The 23,270-nt window shown below is 46.9% G+C and overlaps 4 protein-coding genes across 6 annotated transcripts; 2 read left to right on the forward strand and 2 right to left on the reverse strand.

The window, feature by feature from the left end:
• The first annotated feature begins 712 nt into the window (after positions 1–712).
• On the forward strand, positions 713–2,763 carry rwdd1 (RWD domain containing 1). The gene is made up of 7 exons (XM_047019646.1): positions 713–898; positions 1,129–1,194; positions 1,314–1,444; positions 1,608–1,751; positions 1,925–2,057; positions 2,184–2,246; positions 2,321–2,763. The coding sequence occupies exons 1-7, from the start codon at positions 826–828 to the stop codon at positions 2,431–2,433; spliced, it is 723 nt and encodes a 240-aa protein (XP_046875602.1). The 5' UTR covers positions 713–825; the 3' UTR covers positions 2,434–2,763.
• A 464-nt stretch (positions 2,764–3,227) lies between these two features.
• On the reverse strand, positions 3,228–7,168 carry LOC124467365 (amine sulfotransferase-like). Its single transcript, XM_047019642.1, has 7 exons — positions 6,933–7,168; positions 6,349–6,510; positions 5,168–5,376; positions 4,575–4,701; positions 4,348–4,442; positions 3,944–4,124; positions 3,228–3,760 (listed from the first exon to the last, which is right to left on the reverse strand). Exons 1-7 carry the CDS (start codon positions 7,051–7,053, stop codon positions 3,630–3,632), a joined length of 1,026 nt encoding a protein of 341 aa, XP_046875598.1. The 5' UTR covers positions 7,054–7,168; the 3' UTR covers positions 3,228–3,629.
• Positions 7,169–7,634: 466 nt separating this feature from the next.
• On the reverse strand, positions 7,635–12,761 carry LOC124467044 (zinc finger containing ubiquitin peptidase 1). Of its 3 annotated transcripts, none has more exons than XM_047019122.1 (11): positions 11,952–12,761; positions 11,743–11,841; positions 11,542–11,601; positions 11,007–11,150; positions 10,655–10,746; positions 10,244–10,412; positions 9,439–9,627; positions 8,645–8,810; positions 8,336–8,499; positions 7,886–8,112; positions 7,635–7,784 (listed from the first exon to the last, which is right to left on the reverse strand). In XM_047019122.1, the coding sequence occupies exons 1-11, from the start codon at positions 12,565–12,567 to the stop codon at positions 7,737–7,739; spliced, it is 1,974 nt and encodes a 657-aa protein (XP_046875078.1). In that variant the 5' UTR covers positions 12,568–12,761; the 3' UTR covers positions 7,635–7,736. The 3 variants fall into 3 exon arrangements, with proteins under 3 accessions (XP_046875078.1, XP_046875079.1, XP_046875077.1); XM_047019123.1 differs by having other exon boundaries at positions 11,031–11,150; positions 11,533–11,601; XM_047019121.1 differs by having other exon boundaries at positions 11,533–11,601.
• Positions 12,762–13,050: 289 nt separating this feature from the next.
• Positions 13,051–19,146, forward strand: kpna5 (karyopherin alpha 5 (importin alpha 6)). Its single transcript, XM_047019497.1, has 14 exons — positions 13,051–13,172; positions 13,772–13,905; positions 14,101–14,202; positions 14,450–14,549; positions 14,648–14,742; positions 15,829–15,960; positions 16,069–16,157; positions 16,294–16,393; positions 16,511–16,674; positions 16,919–16,997; positions 17,095–17,220; positions 17,978–18,105; positions 18,287–18,465; positions 18,688–19,146. Exons 1-14 carry the CDS (start codon positions 13,169–13,171, stop codon positions 18,873–18,875), a joined length of 1,620 nt encoding a protein of 539 aa, XP_046875453.1. The 5' UTR covers positions 13,051–13,168; the 3' UTR covers positions 18,876–19,146.
• The last annotated feature ends 4,124 nt before the right edge of the window (positions 19,147–23,270 follow it).

Below are 23,270 nucleotides of genomic sequence, written 5' to 3' on the forward strand. Positions count from 1 at the left end.
CCTGTTTGCTCTCTGAACTGGCTTATATTGGTTGTGTCACATCATTTGAAACAAGTGAAATCTATTTTGAGTGGTTGTGTTTAGTCAATTACATGTTTTCTCGATTTGTATTTGATTGTTGCCATGTGTGTTTACCAGTATGGATGACATGTACATTAATGTGCAAAATGTGTTTAAAAAATGTGAATGTGTTTAGAGTTTTGCTAAAAAAAAATTGTCAGATCTGCAATTTGTGTTTTACCATGTGAAATGGTTTAGCTATTGACAACAGGCCACAATTAACTACATGAGTTCAGGCAACTGAGAACTTTGTTCAGCCAATGGGTTTTAGTGTTTTAGCAATTGAGAAAATCTGTATACCTGCTTTACCCAGTGCTATATATACACAGTTTAAATTATTACTGTTTACAGCAACAGGCCCCTGCTTGTTTTGGTCTCTTTGCTTTTTGCACTGAGCTCAACCAATCCTAGGCCCTAGACATTATCACAGAAAAAGGAGCACGTTTCAGAAATGGAATGCTCAGAGTATGTTTACTGCTAGGCCAAAATAGTCGATTGCAGAACAACTTTAAACTTTAAAACCAGATAAAGAAAATGTTACTCGTTTCGTTTAGTAAAGTTTCAACACTGATTTGTTAGAAAAAATAAGGAAGTAGGTTAATCACGAGATACAATTAATAGCCAAATGATGGGTCGTTTCATGGTCAGACAAAACAAAATAATGCTCGATGTAATAGATTACTTGTAGGCCTTATCGAGCAGAGAACGCACACGTCCGCTCTCTGGAGTGATATAAGAAGCTAATTGATGGATAAATAGAAGAAAATGACAGATTACGCAGAAGAACAGCGAAACGAGCTGGAAGCTATTGAGTCAATTTATCCGGATTCGTTTACAGGTCTGTTTTTCGTCTTTGGGCGCTGAATAGTGACTGTGTCGGCTGCTGGTTAGCAGGCTAGCATAGCTGGTAACGTTTACGAGTTGTCACATGCAATCAAGAAGTGCTTGCTTCAAAACATATGTAGCCGTCTAACTGGGTAGTCAGCTAAATAAGTTAGTTATCAAACCTATAACTCGCTGTGTTGCCCGATTGTGAATGTTAACTGTGGTCTGTCTGCCCTGCTGCAGTGCTATCAGAGATACCCACGAGTTTCACCATCACGGTGACGTCAGATGCAGGGAAAAACGATGAGAGTAAGTAAACTCGGTGTCTGGCATGCAGGACAGTATTTTTTTAAGTATGTTTTGCAGGCCTGGTGGTTATGAATGTGATATAACTAGACGTATTTCACTCCCTCCTTTTCCTACCCCAGTGGTAGAAGTGACCCTGAAGTTTACCTATGTTGAGAAGTATCCAGACGAGGCTCCTCTCTGGGAGATCTTCTCGCAGGAGAACATGGAGGATTCAGACACAGAGGAGATCCTGTCCTTCCTAAATCAGCAGGTCTGTTTAGCTGTCAAGCTGATTCTGTCTGCCTCCCTGTCTCTTCTATCAAGCCGTTTCTGTCTGGCCTTACTGCTGCGGACAGAAGTCTGTTTTTCTGGCACTCTGTCGTCTCGACTGTCTCCCAGACTGACCACCCCTCCTTCTGACGGCCATGTTGTAGGCAGAGGAGAACCTTGGAATGGTGATGATCTTCACCCTGGTGAACGCTGTCCAGGAGAAACTCAACGAAATCGTTGACCAGATAAAGCACAGACGGGAAGAGGAGCAGTCACGGAAGGATGCGGAGGCGGAGGAGGCTGAGAAGGTTGACATGACAACTGTTTCAAATTTGATTAGATGAACATACTAAGCTGTTTTGGCTTTTACTTGGAACGATGCATGGTGTTTATAATAACAGTAGCTGTAATAACCGTTGTTATTGACTAATGACTAAATGTATTGTGTGTCTGTGTGCGCCCCTGTATGTGTGGTGGACAGGTGGCCTTCCAAGGCACGGTGGTCACCATCGAGAACTTTCTGGCATGGAAAGCCAGGTTTGAGTTGGAGATGAATGAACTCAAGAAGAAACGTCAGAAGGAAGAGGAACAGATAGGGAAGATCAAACTCACAGGTGCGTGTCTGACCCAGGTCCACGTGCAGATGCAGAGCTGTCATTCTGTCTTCGTGAGATCGTCACTGTCAGAACGACAAACTGACCTGGCATCCAACTGACTTGCTGTTTTCCTTCCTCCTCCAGGGAAAAAGCTCTTTGAGACAGACCACAATCTTGACACATCGGATATACAGTTCCTTGAAGATTGTAAGGATGTTAATGTTTGTGTGTGTGTTTGTGTTGTGTTACTGTAGTATAACTCTGCCCCTCTATCTTTTCAGCTGGGAACAACGTTGAGGTGGACGAGTCACTCTTCCAGGACATTGATGATTTGGATCTGGATGAGGACGACCCTGACTTTAACCCCTTGGAACTCGGCAGTGATGAAGACTAACCCAGGAAGCAACTGAGACATGTGACCCTGCCCCCAGACCTTCCCATGTTTTCTTTCCCCCAACATGAACTTTTAACAATAAGTGCGTTCGACTTCATGCAGCGCCGGCGTCGCCTGCAGCCATCTGCAGCCCGGCTGACTTGAAGCAGCCAATAGCATTCTCAGCTTCAAGGCAGCCGGCTGCAGCCGGATGTTGGCACCGCTGGCACTGCATGAAGTCCAACACACATATTGGTTGGCCGCACATCTTCAATTCAGTTCAAAGGGCATTCATATAGCTCTTTATTATAGTTTCAATCGTGATGTCATTAAATCCAACAAATTTGTGTTCACCGTGGTCCTCTTTGTGCTGTGTTGAAATGATAGACTAGATGCCATCACCATACAGTTGTAGAATCTCTGGTTGGTCCATAGAGGGCAGCAGAGAATGAGCAATAATAATTGCAAAAAGTATTGAATGGGTAGCCTGACGTTGTCATACTCATAATTCTAGTCATACTCATAATTCTAGTCAGACTATAAGTCTGAAAACTCTCCGTTGGGCTGTGACTATGGAGCGTGTTTCAACCGAACTCGTAAAACAAATGCCTCTTCGCTCAATTGGATAGACCTACAACCAATCAGAGCAACGTAATATGTAATTTGTTGAAAACGAATTCAACCCAAGGGCTCTTTCGTGACGCTGTTGATTACATTACTGTTGATCATCTGTCCATCATCGTATAAAGCCCGCCCTGGCAATTTCATTGGTCCGCCCAGATCCTGGTTTTATGTAGTTGTTCCCAATACGAGACCCTCCAGACCCAACTTCCCGACCAAATTTTTTTGTGGGTGGGGAGAAGTTGGGCTGGCAGCCAGGCTATTGAATGGGTATTGTGATGACTAAACCAACTGGATTTATAGGTGATTTGTTTTTTAATTATTATTTTACATTCATTACAATAATATACAAAATATATACAGAGACAATGCAAGTCCATTGAGGAGTGAAAGTAAAGAAATTGTACGTATCCCAAATACCATTTTGTAATTATTACAAAGCTGTGCATATTGTGAATATAAAATTCATATTGGGAACTTAAAATCTGTAAAGCAATTTTAATACAAGACAGATAGATATATATAGATAAATAATTTGTAGACTGAGTAAAGATGTCTAGTCTCATTGAACAACTTTGTGTCCAACAGTGATGACATCACACGGTCCTGTTATCATGGATGTCCCACTTAAAGGAGAGAGGCCAGTCTTTCATCTTCTCCTGGTAGACACGGTTAAACTTCTCATTCTGGGCTACTGTGAAGTTGTTCTTCCAGTCTCCGATGGTACCTAGCATACAGAGAATATGAAAGAGCAAGTTGAGGATTGGGCCTTTGTTAAATATACTTGTATGCTTCTATGATGATCCATAGGCTACAGTTAGCGATGATAAGTTAGACCAGCATGCTCACTAGCCTGAGTCGGATGCCTACACGACACCCTCAGCAGACAACCTTTGACCTGTAGCAATACCTTTCCTCATGAAGGTACCCGCCCTGTGGTCCAGTAGGCTGGCAGACACACACTTGTAGTTAGCCTGGGGGTTCTGCTTCATGGTGCTGAAGGTGCTGTTCTGCACCACCCTGCCCACCTGCTCCTCCGTCAGGTCCTGCTCCAGGAACAAACACATCTGCCGCACAACCGACCTCAGGTCCTACACACACATACACACGGAGGTTAGCTGTATGCAGACTGTATAAGTAAGTGAGTAAGTAAGTAAGACTTTATTTATATTGAACATTTCATACAAGAATTGTAGCTCAAGGTGCTTTACATATAAAGCTGTGTTACACTGTCCTGGTTAGCTATACTCATACAAAGAAGCTGCAGGGTTCTGTTTTAGGGTTAACTAGGGTAGGGGTTAGTAGCTGCAGTACCTGGACCATGTCTTCATACTTGAGGAACAGGAAGTTCATCTCTGCTCTGTGAGAATACCATGTCTGGATGTGCTCAAACCAGCAGTTCCCATACACTGCAATACACAGAAACAAATCAGCAGTTGCCAAATCATCCACAAGTTAAGACAAGGAAATGCACAGCAGTAGCAAAAGGGACCGCACATTGTCAGAAATCAAACCTATCATGTAAATCCCATTGTTCTTACCATTACCCTCCATGAAATTCTCAAAGAACTCAGTGAAGTTCTTTGGCGTCTGTAGCATAGTGGCATACTTGTGGAAGTGGTAATAGGAGACCAGAACATCCTTAGGGTTTCTGGCCACATAGATCACCTGCAGGAGGGCCGTCAGGGAGAGGCTGTCAGTATAGCAGACCCAAGAGCTTTCAAAAGCATGCATCAACATTAAGGGGTACTTAATGACGCTCAAACAAGATTTTCCTCCCTACGCCTGCAGGTTTAATGGCATATCCAGCATGTCCACAATGACATTAAGGGGAGCATCTACCTTAGAAACACTGCAGAAATACTGGATTACTGCAGTGTGAAAAAAATATATCTATGCCCCCATTTTTCTGGTGCATGAGTCAGGTGGAAGTAAAAAAATTAAAATAAAGCAGTAATACTGAAATTGTGTTTCAGTGGTATTTACATCTGTTATTCATTAATTAGTATTCTCTTTGGATAAATCATTAAATCCTATTTTAGGGAGCAATATTCTACTCTCAAAGCCCAGGGTTCTAAGTATTATGATACTCCTCACTCAGATATGACCAGTTCTGCTCCAATACATGACAGACCTTGCCCCTCTTCTGTCTCAGCCGTAGAGGCATGAACTGGTACTGCAGGTGGGAGACTTGCAGCCTGGGGGAGGGGGCGCAGACAAACGTCTTCTCGCTGCCCATCAGCTCGATCCAAGGGACGCTGTCAGAGTTGAGCTGGCCAGTGGTTGCCGTGACATCGCCCTTGGAGTGGATGAGGAGGAGAATTTGCTGCATCCAGATTGTCCCTGGCGATCAGAGCAGAGAGGTTATCCAGGGATCAGCTTTCCCAGTCTAGCTGACCATCAAGGGCCCCTTTTCCTGTGCCGTTTCAACTAAACTCTCTACCCTCCAGTCTTTTAAATACAGATTCGACTGACTGGGTGTCTCAGCATCACCATGTCAAAACCTGACTGTTTACAGATGAGACATGATCTCTGTCGCACAGATAGATGACCTACTGAAGATAATAAAAGAAAAGAAAACAGGACGTTTTACATTCCGCCTATGGAGTGAATCTGCCCGTGTGTAGTCTACACTAATCTACCTTTGGTGTAGTCGAGCGCTGGATCCAAACAAACAGCTCACAGACAAGGAGGTATCTGTAACCAGTGAAGGGACTCATCTTTCACCTCAGATCCCTTTCTTTACCTAGCTACAATCTGAGCTCTTCTCTCCTGTTCAGTTTTCCTCTCCAACTTCACCACTGTCTAGTAAAAAATAATATATGCCATTCTTTCTAAAAATACAAAAAACTGAGTTTGCTGATTGGGAGTAGACTAACATTTTGCTCCACGTTTGGGTTTTAGTCTTAAATTACATTTCAGTTGGCTGCATGGGTGTATCTAGCCCTATTTTGAGCCCCCCCCCCCCAAAACGTTCATTGGCCCCCCCAAATGTTTTTCTACGTTTTTTTTCTTTCATATTTTAAATCTAAAAGTGTCAATTTCTCTTCCTAAAACCCACTAAAAGACACTATTAAAATTTTTATTTTGCCTCCAGACCCCCCTAGTTTTGCTGGGTCACAGGAAAAATAATACGTTTTATTTAGGGGCTTAGCCCCCCCCAAAAGTGGGAACCTAGATTCGCCCCTGGTTGGCTGCCCTTGTATCGTACATATCAGTGGGCTAAACTTATACTGCATGACGGTGGGCTGCAAGATAACAGGCAAGCCTTATAGGCTTCAAGATTGGTCAGTTCTCACAAGATCTTCACCTCACCTGACTTGGGATATGTGATGGCAAATACGTCAGAGTCTCGGGTCTCCCAGTTCTGGATCCTGTCCACTTCCTCTGGAGAGTGGATCCCCGTGATCAGGTTGAAGTTTCTGTGTGGCACTAGCTTGTGCTCTGAGTCCTTGGGATCTGTCTGTTGTGTGGGATCTTACAAGTTTTGACAAAAAAAGTGAACGTACAAAACATTTTGGCATGTGCACAGAATTGATTTGCTAGATACCAGTTGCGTCAATCTGTTTTCATCATGTAGCAGCTTTTTTTGATAGCCTAAATAAGAGGCAAGAGGGAACTGCTTTTTTCAACATGCTGCATTTGTTGTCATAATCACCACCCACATATTATTTTTTTGTTCGTTATATAGAGGCGTATTGCCATTTAGATAAATCATGACAGAACATAGGCTTTCAACACAGACAAAAAACTAGAACATCGAGTTGACTCCTGATGTTATAGAGGGTAGTCAGTGAAACATATTAGACAATTCAATGTGAATTTAAATGGCCTTCCTATAAACAATCGCATTTGTTTAACCCCCGACAGCGCGCCGTGGCTGCGCGCAGCGCACTTACCTGCCATTGTCCCGGTGACCTCGGTGTCTTGTCTGAGTCCGGAGTCCGGGCGTCGTTCTAAATCAATGATTTTCTCTGTGCACCGTGAGCCAAGTATCACTTGACGTTGTTGATAATACATGCAGAATCAGACATAGTGCGCAAAGCAAAGCCAAATGTATTTGCCGGTATTGTTTCGCAAACGGACGTCAGTCACAAATTCAATGTGAGATTGATTGCGTGCCGTTTTAACTGCAAGTGGCCAAACACACCCTTTTTCGTAGGAGGGGAGGGATTCATGGATCCGTATGTTATATTGATAAGGGGTGCATCCCCAGTTCCCCACCACCGATTTTTATATTTTAATGTGGCCAAGTGCAATAATAGAAATGTTGCGGGTGACACCATCTATTAGCCTACGTTAGACTTAATGGGTCATTCCTTGATGGAACTTTCAATAGTTCTTACAGCTCAAAAGTAACAGAAAAGCTATAAGAGAATACACCAGGATATGCCTTGCTCATTTTTAAGTGATGTCAGAGTTGTAGCCTATGTTCTATCATGGTTCATAAACTTAACTGGCATTAAATTAATCTAATGATTAATTCGAATATCATTTTGAGCGTTTTACTACCCTTTGCACCCATAGTTTTGAAACCTAGAATTGCCTCTGACGGGACTTCTAGTCCTCCCCGTCAAAAAAAAAAAACTGACTCACAAATAAATATTTAAAAAACACAATTTATTTCTTAATATAAAAATCAACTGATGTTAAAAGACAGATAGAATGAAAATAAATCCCCATAGTTAGAACAGACACCAGCTTCAAGGTATCCTTTCTGCACGCAAGGTTCTGGAGTTTAAGATGCGGGTCTGAAAAACGAAACACACCAGTGTAATGCATTAGCCGATCAGATATTCTATGCTTTCAGCTTCGCTAATCTGGTCAGACCAGGTATGTCAGCTGAGCTCACCTGCCGCTCCTCAGTAGAAAGCACCCCCTCTGCAGCCACCACCTGGTACTGCTGGTGCTTCAGGTTGCCAGGGAATTTCCTGAGGCGTCTGACTGCGGTAAGGGCGGAGCCTGCATCTCTGGTGAGCAGCTTCCTCACGTCGCTGGGGGAACAGCTTGGGTCCAGTAGCAGGACACACAGAGTACCGTTCCTCCTCTGCTCCAGACCCACAATGGAACGACTGTGGCCTTTTGGACACATACACACAAACACAGACACGAACACATGTCAAACACACATGAGCACACAGACACCTGTGGAATTCGGGGTTCAGCTCGGCTTCCAGAATAGCAGTAGATCCTCAAAGGCCTCTGGCACATCCTCGTTTACAGTACGTTTGTTATAATGTGGTCTTGGTTACGTTTCTTGCCTATGAAGCATGGTGTTTGTTCTGTATTGCGGGACTCCTACCTTGGTGCTGCAGGTAGATGGGGGGCTGGGGGGTCTTCACCACCCGGGGGGGAAGCCTGGCACCCCCGCTGGTGGGGCTGGAGAAGTACTGCTTGACCCAGTCAAACAGCCTGGGGTGTGTGTTCCCGGGGCCGCTAGGCTGGTGGAAGTCTATGATGCGAGCTCTGTGAGAACAGGACAGACAGCGGAGAACATGGCCAACTGAGGAGCGTTGCATCCATGAGGAATACAGTAGGTAGACTGGCTGACAGGTGACTCCCAGGATAGGCTCGTTTCTAACCCCACTCTCAGGATGGACGAGGTTCTAACCTGACACCCAGCGATGTAAGCAGAGAGTAGATCTCCGTGGCTCCGATCCAGGCCCGTGTGCCCTGCAGACGCTCGTTGAAGTGAGATGCCCCCTGTGGGTCTAGCCCCTCCCTCCACGCCGCCTCGATCATACGCTGCACCCTAGGGATGCTGGGAATTGACTCGTCTAGCGGACGAGGAGGAAGAAATATGGCAGGAAGGGAGGGGTTTGTTTACCTTAGTAAGAAACAGGATGTGTGTATATATATATATACGTACACTATATTGCCAAAAGTGTTCGCTTGTCTGCCTTCACACGCATATGAACGTGAGTGACATCCCATTCTTAAACCATAGGATTTAATATGATGTCTGCCCACCCTTTGCAGCTATAACAGCTTCAACTTTCAGGAAGGCTTTCCACAAGGTTTAGGAGTGTGAATATTTCACCATTCGTGGGAATATTTCACCATTCGTGGGAATATTTCACCATTCTTCCAGAAGTGCATTTTTGAGGTCAGACAGATGTTGGACTAGAAGGCCTGGCTCGCAGTCTCCACTCTAATTCATCCCAAAGGTATTCTATCGGGTTGAGGTCAGGCCAGTCAAGTTCTTCCAAACCAAACTCGCTCATCCATGTCTTAATGGCCCTTGCTTTGTGCACCTGAATTCAATGATTTGGATAGCTGAGTGAATACTTTTGGCAATATAGTGTATATGTGTGTGTGTGAGTGTGAGTGTGAGTGAGAGAGAGAGAGAGAGAGAGAGAGAGAGAGAGAGAGAGAGAGAGAGCATATACGAGTGTTTGTGTGCACCTGAGATACGGGTGGCATAAGGCTCTGCTCTTTTCAGACAAGACAGAAGCATCTGGAAGTTTCTGTAGCCACACCCCCAGCCCCTGTCTCCTTCCGAGGAGCAGAAGTGGTCAGTGTCAGCACACAGCCACACCTGGACGCAGTCCCCGGCCTCCCTCTGGTACCACTCGTACAAGGCCCCCAGCAGACCTGACACAGACAAACACACAAAGGTTCAAATCCCTCGATTAACACTGTAAAAAGACACTTGGGTTAGCTGGATGAGTGTTGCTGGTCTTTACGTGGCCGTTGGTGTCATTGTGCCCATGGGCAAAGCACTAATCCCTCCCCTCCCATTGTGCTACACTGAGGATAGCTGACATGTCTAATAATGTTGTTGTTCTGGAAGTCATGAAACGGCATCCTTAAATGATCCCTGACTTCCTCTGTGGTCTGGGGAGAGTAACTGACCATGTGTCTCCCTGGGATTCACGTGTAGAGTAAGATCACACACATGGTAAAACAAATAATCAACGTGGATGAGTTTCCTCCAAACACATGTTTCTCTCCAAAATCTTTTTCAACTGAAATATTTTGTGTTTGTGGGACAATATTGGACAGCGTGTGCTCAACAGTCAGGCCTCAGGGACTGTTAGTGTGCTTGAACTCTCAGTACACTCAGCCAGAACAGATCACCGTGATGTTTGCGCAATCAATGTTTTTTGGAAATGGTCAACTGACTTTCATCTAACCCTGCCTCCCCCCAGATTAATCACTCCTTCTGACACCAGTCCACAGACATCCATACACACACACACACACAGACCCGGTGTTCGGGTTCGTCCGTCATCGAGTCCTGAGGACAGAGACTCCATCATCTGTGCTTTCTTTGAGTGGAATTCAGCGGGGACCATCTGACCCCGAGACACGGCTCTCTCCAGAGTCTTCTCCATCTGCCTGCGGTAACCTCCACCACCGTCCAGCCCAAACTGCTTCTGCATACACACACACAAACACATGCATACATGCACACACACACACACACACACACACAGAGGTTATGGAGAGTCCAACCTCAAAGTGAAGAAAATGTATGAACATGCTAATTACTTATTGGACCATAGGTAACCTCCCCCCCCCCCTACACACATCCACACACACATATGTACACAGAAAAAAACTACACCTATAGGTATAGTAGACAGTATTACAGGACTATAATATCAGTAGTAATAACCTGCAGCTTTTTGAAGTCGTCTGCCTCCTGATTGGCCAGCTGCTGGCTCCTCTGCTCCTCCTCTTCCTGGAGCCTTCGGGCCAGCCTCAGGTCTGCAACCATAAGGACACCTTAACTAACCCTTAACATGATCTAACATGAACTAACTCTACCCTAAATCCAATTAACCTTAACCATAACTAATAGGGGTGGGAATCTTTTGGTACCTCACGATTCTAATCGATTCTTGGGGTCATGATTCGATTAAAAATCATTTCACGATTTTTGAGATTTGTGAATCGATGTGAATCGCTAGAAGACTGAATCACGATTCATATGTGAATCAATTCCCCCCCCACCCCTAATAACTAACCTGTGTCTGTAAAGGTGTGTGTACCTGTAGAGGTGTCTATGGCTGTGTCAGCGTTGAACTCCAGGTGCAGATCCACATGTTCCTGTAGCGAGGAGCTGTCCTCACACACCAGAGAACACAGGGGACACTCCAGTCGGCCTCCATCTGGACGCGGGCCCAAAGACACAGAGGTTCATCGTGAATACATTTGCCCTCCCCTAGGGAAGCATGGAGACAACAGAACGATTCTAATTTGGATGTTCTACTTGTACGCCCAAACCAGCACGTGTAACACACGTGATTGACGCAAGCTTCGTCGGCAGTGCACGCACGTCCTAACCACCCGGCACTGGACTCGAACTCGGCACCCCCAACTCCGCAAGCGTGACCACTACCAGCTACGCCAACAAAAAGCTAGCTATTCAGCGGCTGTGGGTGGTCTGTATACATACTTGAGGAGCAAGTTTGGCCAAGTCAAACAGACAGGAGGAAAGGGATGGAGAGAAAAAGAAGAGGAGGACAGTGAAAGAGGAAGAGTAGGATGAACCTCTGTTACTGGATGATGGTGACTCCTTGTCTGGTGATGATGATGAAGACGCCACTCCCTGGGGGACCACTGCAGGCAGAGACAGTACAGTTATCTTAAGGTTATCCTCCCCCAGACTACGGCCAGTGCATGTCTAGGGTATGAGGCCTGCTATACAGGCTGAACCGTCGAGTGCTTGTACTCTACAGGGCTGGTCGACAGTTACAGCACCTTCTGCATTTGGTTCCTGCAGGTGCAACTCCACATGTTCCTGTAGGATGGAGCAGTCACTGCAGACCAGGGAACAAATAGGACATGGAAACTGCTTGCCTAAAACACAATACAAACAGGCCCAAATTCATACGTTTCAGGAAGACACAGACCAAAGCATGTATCCATTTACCAGTTAGGCCTATCAAACGTCAATATGTTCACTCCACCTTTGCTAGGAGAGGCGAGGCGCTTCTGTTTTGCCTTGCTGTGCTCTTCTCTGGTACCCCCTTCCCCTTCTACCTCACACTGACTTGACCACTTGCAGTCAGGAGTCTTAGCTAGCAGGATAGGATTCTTGGCTTGGGGATTAGGAATCTTGGTTAGGGGTTGTCTCATCAGACTGCATGGAGTGTGGTTTGAAGCCATTCCTGGAGAGACTTCTGGCGTGGGTCCCGTTCCCACAACAGGAGCAGTGCCCCTGTTAGCAGGGGTAGTTCCTAGAGACGTGGATGTATGCTCGATGGTGGTGTCACATATGCTAGCTTTCGCTGCTGTAGCCCCTTCACAACGCTCAGACTGACCCTTGGCTTGACGGACCGTTTTTGTGGTACAGTAGTTGGACCCGCTGCCGAGTATGTGAGCTGTTCCTGCTGCATCAGCAGGTCCTTGGTCTTGACTCTCAGGATGCGCCGTGCTTATGTGGAAGTTGAGTTCATCATAAGAGACGCCGGAGAGGCAACAGAAAGGACAGGTTATCTTGTTCTCTGTGTGTGTGAGCAGGAGATGGGTTCTCATGTCCTCGTCCAAGATAACCTGCTGGCCACAAATTTCACACACCAACATTTCTCCTCTGGGAACACACTGAAGACGGAACTGCGTCGAAGCATACAACGAATGTTAAACCATGTAGGCCCTACGTGCCCGTTGCCTGTTCCTTTGGCAGTACTTTACAACGTTTGATATAAGCAATGCCTTTCACTTTTCATTCACAGACAACAAACGAGCTCAGACAGCTACATGCCTTTTTAGTGGGTTTACTCGTTTTGTTGTAACTGACATGGACAAAGTCCTCCAGTCACAGACGGGTTATCGCTTTAAAGATAATTTAACAAAATGATTACATTCTTATTCTAACTGCCTTGACGGAATTATAAATTATACGTATATTTGCATACAATACTGTCAATGTGATAAGTAGATAATTATATAATTTGATATACACTGAATCCTGGTGCCTTGCAAGATTACCCGGTAATCGCAGACGAGCGTTCTTTTGGAGACAGTTGCCAGCTGACGGATTTGACGTCAGTGGTTGTTGAGGGGGTTACTGGGAAATAAGCGACCGACACAGGGCGCCATATTGCTCTCAGCTGTAGTACAGGGGGAGCTTGTGTCAAAGAAGAATTTCTAAACATATACATTTCCCTGAGATTTGTCATCTTAAATGGGTAAGAGTGATGTGATCTGCACAGTGTACATACTTGTTGCTACTCCTACACAACAGGTCATTTGACTGCATGTTGTGATTGCTTGCTTGGCATGAAAAAGCCGGACAGGGCAATGCACAGGGGTGTGTTGTGTTGAAAAGGGTTACCTAGGCTAACTGGATAGCTTATCAGAAAAAATATCTTTATGATATTGATAAATTTGCTTGATGTTAACGTTGCTGGATTACCTATCGTAATGTTATTTTATATATCGGTTCTATACAGATTTGTGTTTATACATCAAACAACCGGTCTTTGCAGGCGTGATTAGTCTAAACGTCGTTAGCTAGCTAACTAGCACAAGCTGGCTAAGTTATGTAGGCTAGCTTGCTACGTCGTAAGCTACTAGATGGCTCTAGCTACGCAAGCTCCCACCAAGCTATACTAGGCCCTAGCTAGCTAGCTAATAGATGCTAACCGCTGGTAATATCTATGAGCCAGCTCAGGGGGTCTGACCGGTTTTCACAGTGTTGACAGCTGTCTCTGTAACTAAAACGATTGTACGTTTCTTCTCTCATCTCACGGTGGTCTTGGTTATAACTTGCTGTCTTTTCTCTTAGACGCCATGGCGAGCCCAGGGAAGGATAACTGTAGGATGAAAAGCTACAAGAACAAAGCCCTTAACCCGCAGGAGATGCGCCGAAGAAGGGAGGAAGAGGGCATTCAGCTCCGCAAACAGAAGCGAGAGGAGCAGGTGCTGTATGTCCACACACTAGTGTAGAGTTCTAAATAAACAAACTAGTGTCCTGTGCTATCCTCATATAGCTATACTAACCCAAAATTGGACATTCACTTAAGAAGAACATTGAGCAGTATAAGTGACCCAATGAGGGATGTAACCCTGGGTTTGCAGCAGGTTTAATCACAGTCTTTTGTTTTTTCCCCACAGTTATTTAAAAGGAGGAATGTGTGTGTGCCTGCGGGTGAGGAGTCGATGTTGGAATGTCCCATCCAGGATCCAGATGTCAGCTCAACTGTACCAGTCTCAGGTGTAAGTCTGAGCCTATACCTGTATCACTGTCAGCCCCTATAACTCTCACTCTCAGCCCCTACCGGTCTCTAAACCCCTACCTGTCTCACTCTCAGCCCACACCGGTCTTACTCTCAGCCCCTACCGGTCTCTAAACCCCTACCTGTCTCACTCTCAGCTCATACCGGTCTCACTCTCAGCCCCTAATTGGTGTGTGCGCATTGTCATTGTGTCATCTCATTCAGTTGTGTGTTTGGTGTTTTCACAGGAGGGTGTGATCACACCAGACATGATTCAGATGATGTTCTCAGAGGATCCAGATCAACAGCTTGTCGCAACGCAGAAATTTAGGAAACTACTGTCCAAAGGTATGCTTCTGTAAGCTTACTAATGACCCTTACTCACTGACTGCTGAATGCCTTGATTAATGAATTGGTTGACTAATCACGCTCCTGCCTCTGTCCAGAGCCCAACCCTCCCATTGATGAGGTCATAGCCACACCTGGTGTGGTCACCAAGTTTGTGGAGTTTCTGAAGAGGAGTGAGAACTGCACCCTGCAGGTGATACATTTACATTTAGTCATTTAGCAGACGCTCTTATCCAGAGCGACTTACAGTAAGTACAGGGACATTCCCCCCGAGGCAAGTAGGGTGAAGTGCCTTGCCCAAGGACACAACGTCATTTGGCGGGGCGGGGAATCGATCCGGCAACCTTCCGATTACTAGCCCGACTCCCTCACCGCTCAGCCATCTGCCTCCTGATAGGATACAGCTAGTAGAACATGAGAACATACAGCTGGTAGAACATGAGAACATAGAGCTGGTAGAACATGAGAACATACAGCTGGTAGAACATGAGAACTTACAGCTGGTAGAACATGAGAACATACAGCTGGTAGAACATGAGAATATACAGCTGGTAGAACATGAGAACATACAGCTGGTAGAACATGAGAACATAGAGCTGGTAGAACATGAGAACATACAGCTGGTAGAACATGAGAACATACAGCTGGTAGAACATGAGAACATACAGCTAGTAGAACATGAGAACATAGAGCTGGTAGAACATGAGAACATAGAGCTGGTAGAACACGAGAACATTCGCTGGTAAAACACGAGAACATACAGCTGGTAGAACATGAGAACATACAGCTGGTAGAACACAACATACAGCTGGTAGAACATGAGAACATAGAGCTGGTAGAACATGAGAACATACAGCTGGTAAAACACAAGAACATTCGCTGGTAGAACACAACATACAGCTGGGATAACATAGAGCTGGTAGAACATGAGAACATAGAGCTGGTAGAACATGGGAACATAGAGTTGGTAGAACACGAGAACATTCGCTGGTAGAAAATGAGAACATAGAGCTGGTAGAACACGAGAACATACAGCTGGTAGAACTGCACAGTGGAGTCAGCCTCAGATACATCTCAGATGGCTTTGAATAAGGTATTGATTAGATTCATGGACTTATTATTACTATTAAGAGGGAAACTTTGTATTAGGGAAAATTATATTATTTATAATTATTTAGATGGAAACTTTGCAACCACTCAAGTGACTGTGTTAACCATTCTGTCTATCAGTCATCTACGAAGCCCTTTACTCATATGTGTATGTGTGTGTCTGTCCCAGTTTGAGGCAGCATGGGCCCTGACCAACATCGCTTCCGGCACCTTCCTGCACACCAAGGTGGTGATCGAGACAGGGGCGGTGCCCATCTTCATCGAGCTCCTCAACTCCGACTATGAGGACGTCCAGGAGCAGGTGAGCAGCACGTCACTAAGGGCCTCTCCACGACGCCAAACACCCCACCCTGAACCCAACCATCACCCCAGTCCTGCTCTGGCTGAGCTGTGTGTGTGTTCTTGACAGGCTGTGTGGGCTCTGGGGAACATTGCGGGGGATAACGCCGAGTGCAGAGACTACGTGCTCAACTGTGGCATCCTGCCATCTCTACAACAGTGGGTATTAACAGTGTCAGGGCATGAGCTTAGTTAAACGGATACCAAAATACATTGTCTGTCAGTCGGATTTGTGTTTGCACTCGTGAGGAATAATCATACTGCCCCCTTCCCTCACCCCCTCCCACCCCCACAGACTACTTGCCAAATCCAATCGCCTCACGACAACTCGGAACGCCGTGTGGGCGCTGTCCAACCTGTGCAGAGGGAAGAACCCGCCCCCAGACTTCTCTAAGGTCGGTCCAGCCGGGACCCCAGGACCCCCACCAACCCATCCCCCCGTCCGCTCACCGGCGGCCATCCCCACCCCTCTGTTTACATCCTCTGTTTTCTCCCTCTCCACCCCCCCCCAGGTTTCCCCCTGCCTGACCGTCCTGTCCAGACTGCTGTTCAGCAGTGATCCAGACGTGCTGGCCGATGCCTGCTGGGCCCTCTCCTATCTGTCCGACGGCCCCAACGACAAGATCCAGACCGTCATCGACTCTGGCGTCTGTCGCAGGCTGGTGGAGCTGCTCATGTAAGAGGCGCGGGCGGCAGGCAGGCAGGCACGCGCAGCGGCCTCAAAACAAACGCACTCAGACGTGGACATCCCAAACATTTTAACAAGCACACACGGACCTCGTGTGGCATGCATGCACCCTCACTGCAAACACACACATGCCTGTCATGGAACTCACCCTGCTGACGCCACTGACATACATAACCAAGACATGGGGCTCAGTACATTCGAATGTGTGTGTGTGTGTGTGTTTGTTACACAGGCACAGTGACTATAAAGTGGTCTCACCTGCTCTGCGTGCCGTGGGCAACATAGTGACTGGAGATGACATCCAGACCCAGGTAGGATAGATCCTCTAACCCCCCCCCCCCCCCTTCTCAATCCACCTTCCTGCCATGGCTGCATGTGTAAACCTCTGTCTGTGTGTGTGTGTGTCAGGTGATCCTGAACTGCTCGGCGCTGCCCTGTCTGCTACACCTCCTCAGCAGTCCTAAGGAGTCCATCAAGAAGGAGGCGTGCTGGACCGTGTCCAATATCACTGCAGGGAACCGAGCCCAGATCCAGGTACTGCTGTGTGTGTGACTTCACCATTACCTGTGTGTGTGACCTCACCATTACCTGTGTGTGTGACTTCACCATTACCTGTATGTGTGTGTGATCTCACCATTACCTGTGTGTGTGTGTGTGTGACCTCACCATTACCTGTGTGTGTGACCTCACTATTACCTGTGTGTGTGACCTCACCATTACCTGTGTGTGTGACTTCACCATTACCTGTGTGTGTGTGACTTCACCATTACCTGTGTGTGTGTGACTTCACCATTACCTGTGTGTGTGACCTCACCATTACCTGTGTGTGTGACTTCACCATTACCTGTGTGTGTGACCTCACCATTACCTGTGTGTGTGACTTCACCATTACCTGTATGTGTGTGTGATCTCACCATTACCTGTGTGTGTGTGTGTGTGTGTGTGACCTCACCATTACCTGTGTGTGTGACCTCACTATTACCTGTGTGTGTGACCTCACCATTACCTGTGTGTGTGACTTCACCATTACCTGTGTGTGTGTGACTTCACCATTACCTGTGTGTGTGACCTCACCATTACCTGTGTGTGTGAGTTCACCCTTACCTGTGTGTGTGACCTCACCATTACCTGTGTGTGTGACTTCACCATTACCTGTGTGTGTGACCTCACCATTACCTGTGTGTGTGACTTCACCATTACCTGTGTGTGTGACCTCACCATTGCCTGTGTGTTTGACCTCACCATTACCTGTGTGTGTGACTTCACCATTACCTTTGTCTTTGTCCAACAGACGGTGATCGATGCCAACATCTTCCCGGTCCTGATCGAGATCCTGCAGAAGGCAGAGTTTAGGACCAGGAAGGAGGCGGCGTGGGCCATCACCAACGCCACGTCCGGAGGCACGCCCGACCAGATCAGGTACAACACGAGCAGCTTAGATTCTCTTGGCCCAGACGCTGCTCTGCAGACCTCCTGGTATACTGCTGTTCCGCAGACAGCCAGCAGGGGGACCACAGCTGTCATTTTTTGGTGTTTCTTGATATCCTCGTGCTGTAAATGTTACTGTCCCCCCTCCTCTTCCCTCCGTGTCCGCCCCCAGGTACCTGGTGTCCCTGAACACCATCAAGCCCATGTGTGACCTGCTGACGGTGATGGACTCCAAGATTGTGCAGGTGTCACTGAACGGCCTGGAGAACATCCTGAGGCTGGGCGAGCAGGAGGCCAAGCAGAACGGCTCCGGCATCAACCCCTACTGCGCCCTCATCGAGGAGGCCTACGGTGAGACACGCACACACACAGTCTTATGCACACAAACACACAAGCACTCACTCATATAAACACACACACACACACAAACAATCTCATACACTTTGACTCAGAAACGTTCAGCTCCATCTTTGCCTCTAGAGGGCAGTCTATGTGTTTGTAAAAGAGTTGATCTGTAGCTGTGCAGTAGGTATCTAACTGTGCGTGGCTTTCCACCATTCACCCTCCCTCCAGGCCTGGATAAGATAGAGTTCCTGCAGAGCCACGAGAACCAGGAGATCTACCAGAAGGCCTTCGACCTGATCGAGCACTACTTTGGGGTGGAGGAGGAGGATGCCAGCCTGGCCCCCCAGGTGGACCAGAACCAAGCCCAGTTCCTCTTCCAGCAGCAAGAGGGGCCCATGGAGGGCTTCCAGCTCTAACCCTTACCCTCCCCTCACCACACACATTCTACCCTAACCCCCGTCCCTCACCTCTCCTACCCCAACTCCCCTATCCCTCCCATATCCTCGGACCCTAACCCCCCACCCCTCCTCGCAACCCTCCTGACCCTAACACATGGGCTCGATCTCTCCTGACCCTAACCCTGCTGGATAGAACTGACGACCCCCGCCTCGCTCCCCATCTCCCCCTCTCATTGAACTTGCCCTCGTGGCTTCTCCCCAGCCCTCCTTTCCCAAGGCCTGCCCCCTACCCCCACCCCTCCCAGAGGGAGAGACTGGTAGCGAGGGAGAAAACAAAGAGGGAGAGGGAGAAAGAGAGAGACTGGGAAGGGCTTGGATCAGTGCCCTTGGCTGAAAACTCCTCAACCTGTAGAGCATCTGTGTGGAGTGTGGCGTACCCTAGTGGACACACATGGAAGTGGTTGTTTTGCTTTCTCCTTAATCTCATGTATTATGTTGTTGTTTGTTGTATTATTATTATTATAAACTGAGGATTATCATTTATCTAACAAATTGACTTGGATCACCCTCCATATCCCATTTTAAATGTGAAACTACCTCTTCAGGCTTTCCGATAAACAACAACAACAGCATCATATATAAACATGAGTTCAGTAGAGTGCTGATGGTCTACTTACTCCTTCCTGTCTCTGAGGACTTGAGGCACTGGAGCAGCTTAAAGGCCACGCCCACACAGGTCATTCAGAAAACATACAGGAAGTGTACACATCTCATGATTAACCTGCCGCTAAATGGCTTTGAGACCTCGCGATGCTTTGATCAGATATTACCAAGGGACGCTCCTATCGGAATATCGCATCTGTGCCCATAAGGTGAAAAATCACTCTCACTGAAAATATTCTCTACAGGAAACTGCAAACAAATAAGAAACAAACTCTTGTCAGTGAATGGCTGCCCTTGGAGAATGCGTTCAGAAGTGTTGACTGATATGGATTGGCACAGTTGGACAGTGTGACTGCGGCCCAGAGTTTCAGGCTGGCTTCGATGTGCTTAGCTGTGTTCAGCCACTCAGTAGATGTTTCCATATCTGGCATTGCGCTACAATGTCTCCACTTGAGTTCCCCCGGGGTGAGACACTTGTCGCGGCCTGGGGTTTTGTGTTGATCCTTTAGAAAAGTTTCTCGTCAGACAGAAAGACAACGAGAGGGACAGATGGATTGAGGGAGCAGCGTGTCAAAACCTCGGTCGAAATGGCAGTGGAGTGGGAAGTTGCATTGGAAAGTGGGATGGCCGTACAGTGTGGATAGACTGGTGCTACTGCTCATGCCCCCCTCCCCCCCCCCCCCCCCCCCCTTAGAGGAGGTTGCACAGTCTTAGAACGGGAACAGAGCCCCGTCCAAGGGCTACTGGGGTGCGACACTAGAACTGAAAAGAAGCGCTCAGTGGATGTATAGGTATATTCTTCTCATCTCATCATGACCTTGTAGATCATGACCTTATTGTCCTGCCTTGTTGTTCGTTGGGTGTGTGTGTGTGGGGGGGGGGGGGGGGGGTGGTGGTAGTAGGGAGGGGGGTTACATTCGCCGGCAATGTACAACTGAAATGGGAGTGTTCTGTATATTATATATACACGTAAGAAATGAAATGTTATAGTGTATGCGACATGGCTGGTGTTGGGGAAGGTGTGCCCAGGTGGTGATGTGTGGTTGTCTCCCAGGTTCTACCTTGTCACTTGATCTGATGCAGTAATGTCTCAGATACTTCCATACAGACTCCCATCTATCCACCCTTCCTAGATTAAATTACGAATCGAAGATGGTTGGATAGGTGACAGTAATATGTGTATGGGATGGAAGGATGCATAACAGAGATGGGGGGGGGGGGGGGGGGGCTTGACACCAGTATTCCAGCCCCCTGATTGGCTCTTGGGAGCCCCCTTCTCAAGCCTGTCTCGACCATTGGTTCTCCTTAGCCTGATACACACACACAAAAATGTAGATGTGCAGCAGTGATCTGCCCTGGATGAAGAATCTTTATATTCCCCCGAGATGGAAATTATTTATGATGCACAGTTCTGTCAAGCACATTAAAGCGTGTATAGTTTTCTAATATGTAATGTTTGTACGATTGTATAGTATTTACTTTATTTTAGGCTCGGATGTGAGTTGTTTTCCCCTGTTTGGGAATAGATTTTGCAGTGATTTAATTTCTCTGGTCCAGAGCCGGGACCTGTTGGATTGTGGCAGGCACTGATTTGCTGGTTTAGTCTCTCCCGAGCTTCAATTGGCTATTTCCTGTCGTCCAACTGGCTGGTTGACCATCTTTAATTGGCTAGCTGGCTCTCTCCTGTCATCTGATTAGGTGGCAGGCTCTCTCCTATGCTGTAATTGGCTGGTGATGATGCAGGGTGTAGGGGAAGGGAGCTGCACTATAGGGCTCTGTCCCCACCTACGGCTCTACCTGATGGATGAGATGTGAATATGACAATGTTCTGTAAAATTATACTGAATAAATATAAAAGGATTTTCTCTTAAGCCTCTTGTTCTATTTGCTGTGTGTGAGTGAGACTTAACTCGTTTCTTGTGTTTGTAAAAAATAAATAAAAAGACCTTCTAATGACAAGCAGGATAGTGTGTAAAGTGAAGATGCAGGGTCAACATGGAACATGCCTAGCCACCTACAGCTCCAGGAGTTGATCATCGTGTTTAGCCAGATCCAGGACATGGAGTACATCTACTTGTTCAACATCAGATCCAGTATGATTCAGCCCGTGGACACCTGCCGTTACGACAGCAGACAGGATCTCTAGACAGACACTGCCTGAGGGATCATGAGTGACACTGATTATGTATGAATGAAGAAACAACTATGCATGCTCCAGTTCCAGCCTCAGATCGTCTCAGTCCCAGCCTCAGTCTTTGCCTCGGTTCCAGCCTCAGTTCCAGCCTCAGCCACCTTCCTGGCCCCAATTTTAAAGTCAAGTGACAGAGGGGTTTTCCTGGGTGCGTTGCTGTACGTCATACCGAAAAAGGTCAACAACAACTTAGTCACGCTCATTTGCCACATCAAAAGGTTGTTACGACTCCCAACAGGTTTCAGTAAAAGAGTACATTGTCATTGAATTCATTGTCTGGTTGTGAGAGAAGTGAACATATTTATACCAGAGGAGATATTATCGTTGTATTCCCCCATACACTCATACAAACACAAACATCATCTGTCATGTTTACAGTAAACCACTGTCTGTGAGGGGAAACTGAAACCCACATCTGACGTAAGCAGCAAATCATTTGTAATCAGCTGGAGGCCTCACAAAAACCTTGTTGTTGGACTTAATAAACAGCTTAAACAAACACATGTACACATTGCCTAGTTCTTCAGTTCTTAGTTCATAGTTTGTCTTGTGATGAAAACTTCAGCAGCTTCAGCTCCCCATCACCAGGAGGGAGAGATCTGTGAAGGTGATTTTTCCGTGGGAAGGAGAATGGATGTGTAGTTGGATTATGTGTAGGGTTTAAGGAGCAGTGTGGTCTCAGGTGAACACCCCCCCCTCACCCTCAAGGTGTGGGGGGCCTTCCCCTCAGGCCTCAGAGACAATAGGCCTCATTCCTGAGGAGTTCACTTGCTCTCCTGTTTCAGCCTGGGTTTTGTCCTGTGCCTGTCTCCCTGCTCCATCTTAGCTTTGGGCGGGGGTGAGGGTGAGAGCGAGGGTGGGGGTGAGGATGGGAGGGAGAGTGGGAGTGGGGCTTGAGGGTGGGTGTGGGGATGGGGATGAGGGTGGGAGAGAGGGTGGGTGTATGGTTGAGGGTGAGAGTGGGTGAGAGGGTGGGAGTCTGTTGGGTGAGGGTGGGAGTGAGGGTGGGGACCAGGAGGAGCAAGGTGGAGATGACAGAACTCCCAGGCAGGTGTCGGGGTGGTGATGCAGTGCTCTCAGAGTTTCTGCTGAACGATTTCTGAGTTATTGTGCCCTTGGAGGGTTTGGTGTCACATGACTCTGGAGTGTCTAGGTAAAAAATTAAAAAGCACAAAAATGACCCATCCCCCCTCGTATCACTGTATCTAACTATCTCTGTCTCTGACACACTCTTTCTCTCCTGATGATTTTAATGTGACCGAACCAGACAAGCTGGTTCAGAGGAACTTGATGACAGGGAAGTGTGCCCAAGGCTTCTCACAACAGTGGACCACAGTCTGAATCATACTGCATGTAAATCGAACAACTGATTCTTAATGCTTTGTTTTATCAATGAAGGTTTGTATGTCATACGTTAACCAGTATTCCATAGGTAATCTAATGGATTTGTCTCACCTTAGCAGGAGTAATGAATAGGGTGGTTGGTTTTCTAGTTCTTTTCTAGTTCACTCTAAAGGTTTCACTTTGTGAGGCAGTCCAAATAGGCAAAGTTACATTAT

This window comes from Hypomesus transpacificus, chromosome 4 (genome assembly GCF_021917145.1).
Source record: "Hypomesus transpacificus isolate Combined female chromosome 4, fHypTra1, whole genome shotgun sequence".
Lineage (NCBI taxonomy): Eukaryota > Metazoa > Chordata > Actinopteri > Osmeriformes > Osmeridae > Hypomesus > Hypomesus transpacificus.

What these genes read in the sequence shown, in the direction of transcription:
- LOC124467365 (XM_047019642.1), bottom strand. Translation starts at nt 7,053, where the DNA reads ATGTATTATCAACAACGTCAAGTGATACTTGGCTCACGGTGCACAGAG. An exon ending in GGTCACCGGGACAATGGCAG is followed by an intron (nt 6,511 to 6,932) that starts GTAAGTGCGCTG and finishes AAAACTTGTAAG; the next exon opens with ATCCCACACAACAGACAGAT. An exon ending in CATCACATATCCCAAGTCAG is followed by an intron (nt 5,377 to 6,348) that starts GTGAGGTGAAGA and finishes TCTGATCGCCAG; the next exon opens with GGACAATCTGGATGCAGCAA.
- kpna5 (XM_047019497.1), top strand. An exon ending in CGCCCCCAGACTTCTCTAAG is followed by an intron (nt 16,394 to 16,510) that starts GTCGGTCCAGCC and finishes ACCCCCCCCCAG; the next exon opens with GTTTCCCCCTGCCTGACCGT. An exon ending in GGAACCGAGCCCAGATCCAG is followed by an intron (nt 17,221 to 17,977) that starts GTACTGCTGTGT and finishes TTTGTCCAACAG; the next exon opens with ACGGTGATCGATGCCAACAT.
- LOC124467044 (XM_047019121.1), bottom strand. Translation starts at nt 12,567, where the DNA reads ATGTTGGTGTGTGAAATTTGTGGCCAGCAGGTTATCTTGGACGAGGAC. An exon ending in CTTACATCGCTGGGTGTCAG is followed by an intron (nt 8,500 to 8,644) that starts GTTAGAACCTCG and finishes CTGTTCTCACAG; the next exon opens with AGCTCGCATCATAGACTTCC. An exon ending in TTTCTACTGAGGAGCGGCAG is followed by an intron (nt 7,785 to 7,885) that starts GTGAGCTCAGCT and finishes TTCGTTTTTCAG; the next exon opens with ACCCGCATCTTAAACTCCAG.
- rwdd1 (XM_047019646.1), top strand. Translation starts at nt 826, where the DNA reads ATGACAGATTACGCAGAAGAACAGCGAAACGAGCTGGAAGCTATTGAG. An exon ending in TGCAGGGAAAAACGATGAGA is followed by an intron (nt 1,195 to 1,313) that starts GTAAGTAAACTC and finishes TTCCTACCCCAG; the next exon opens with TGGTAGAAGTGACCCTGAAG. An exon ending in AGGGAAGATCAAACTCACAG is followed by an intron (nt 2,058 to 2,183) that starts GTGCGTGTCTGA and finishes TTCCTCCTCCAG; the next exon opens with GGAAAAAGCTCTTTGAGACA.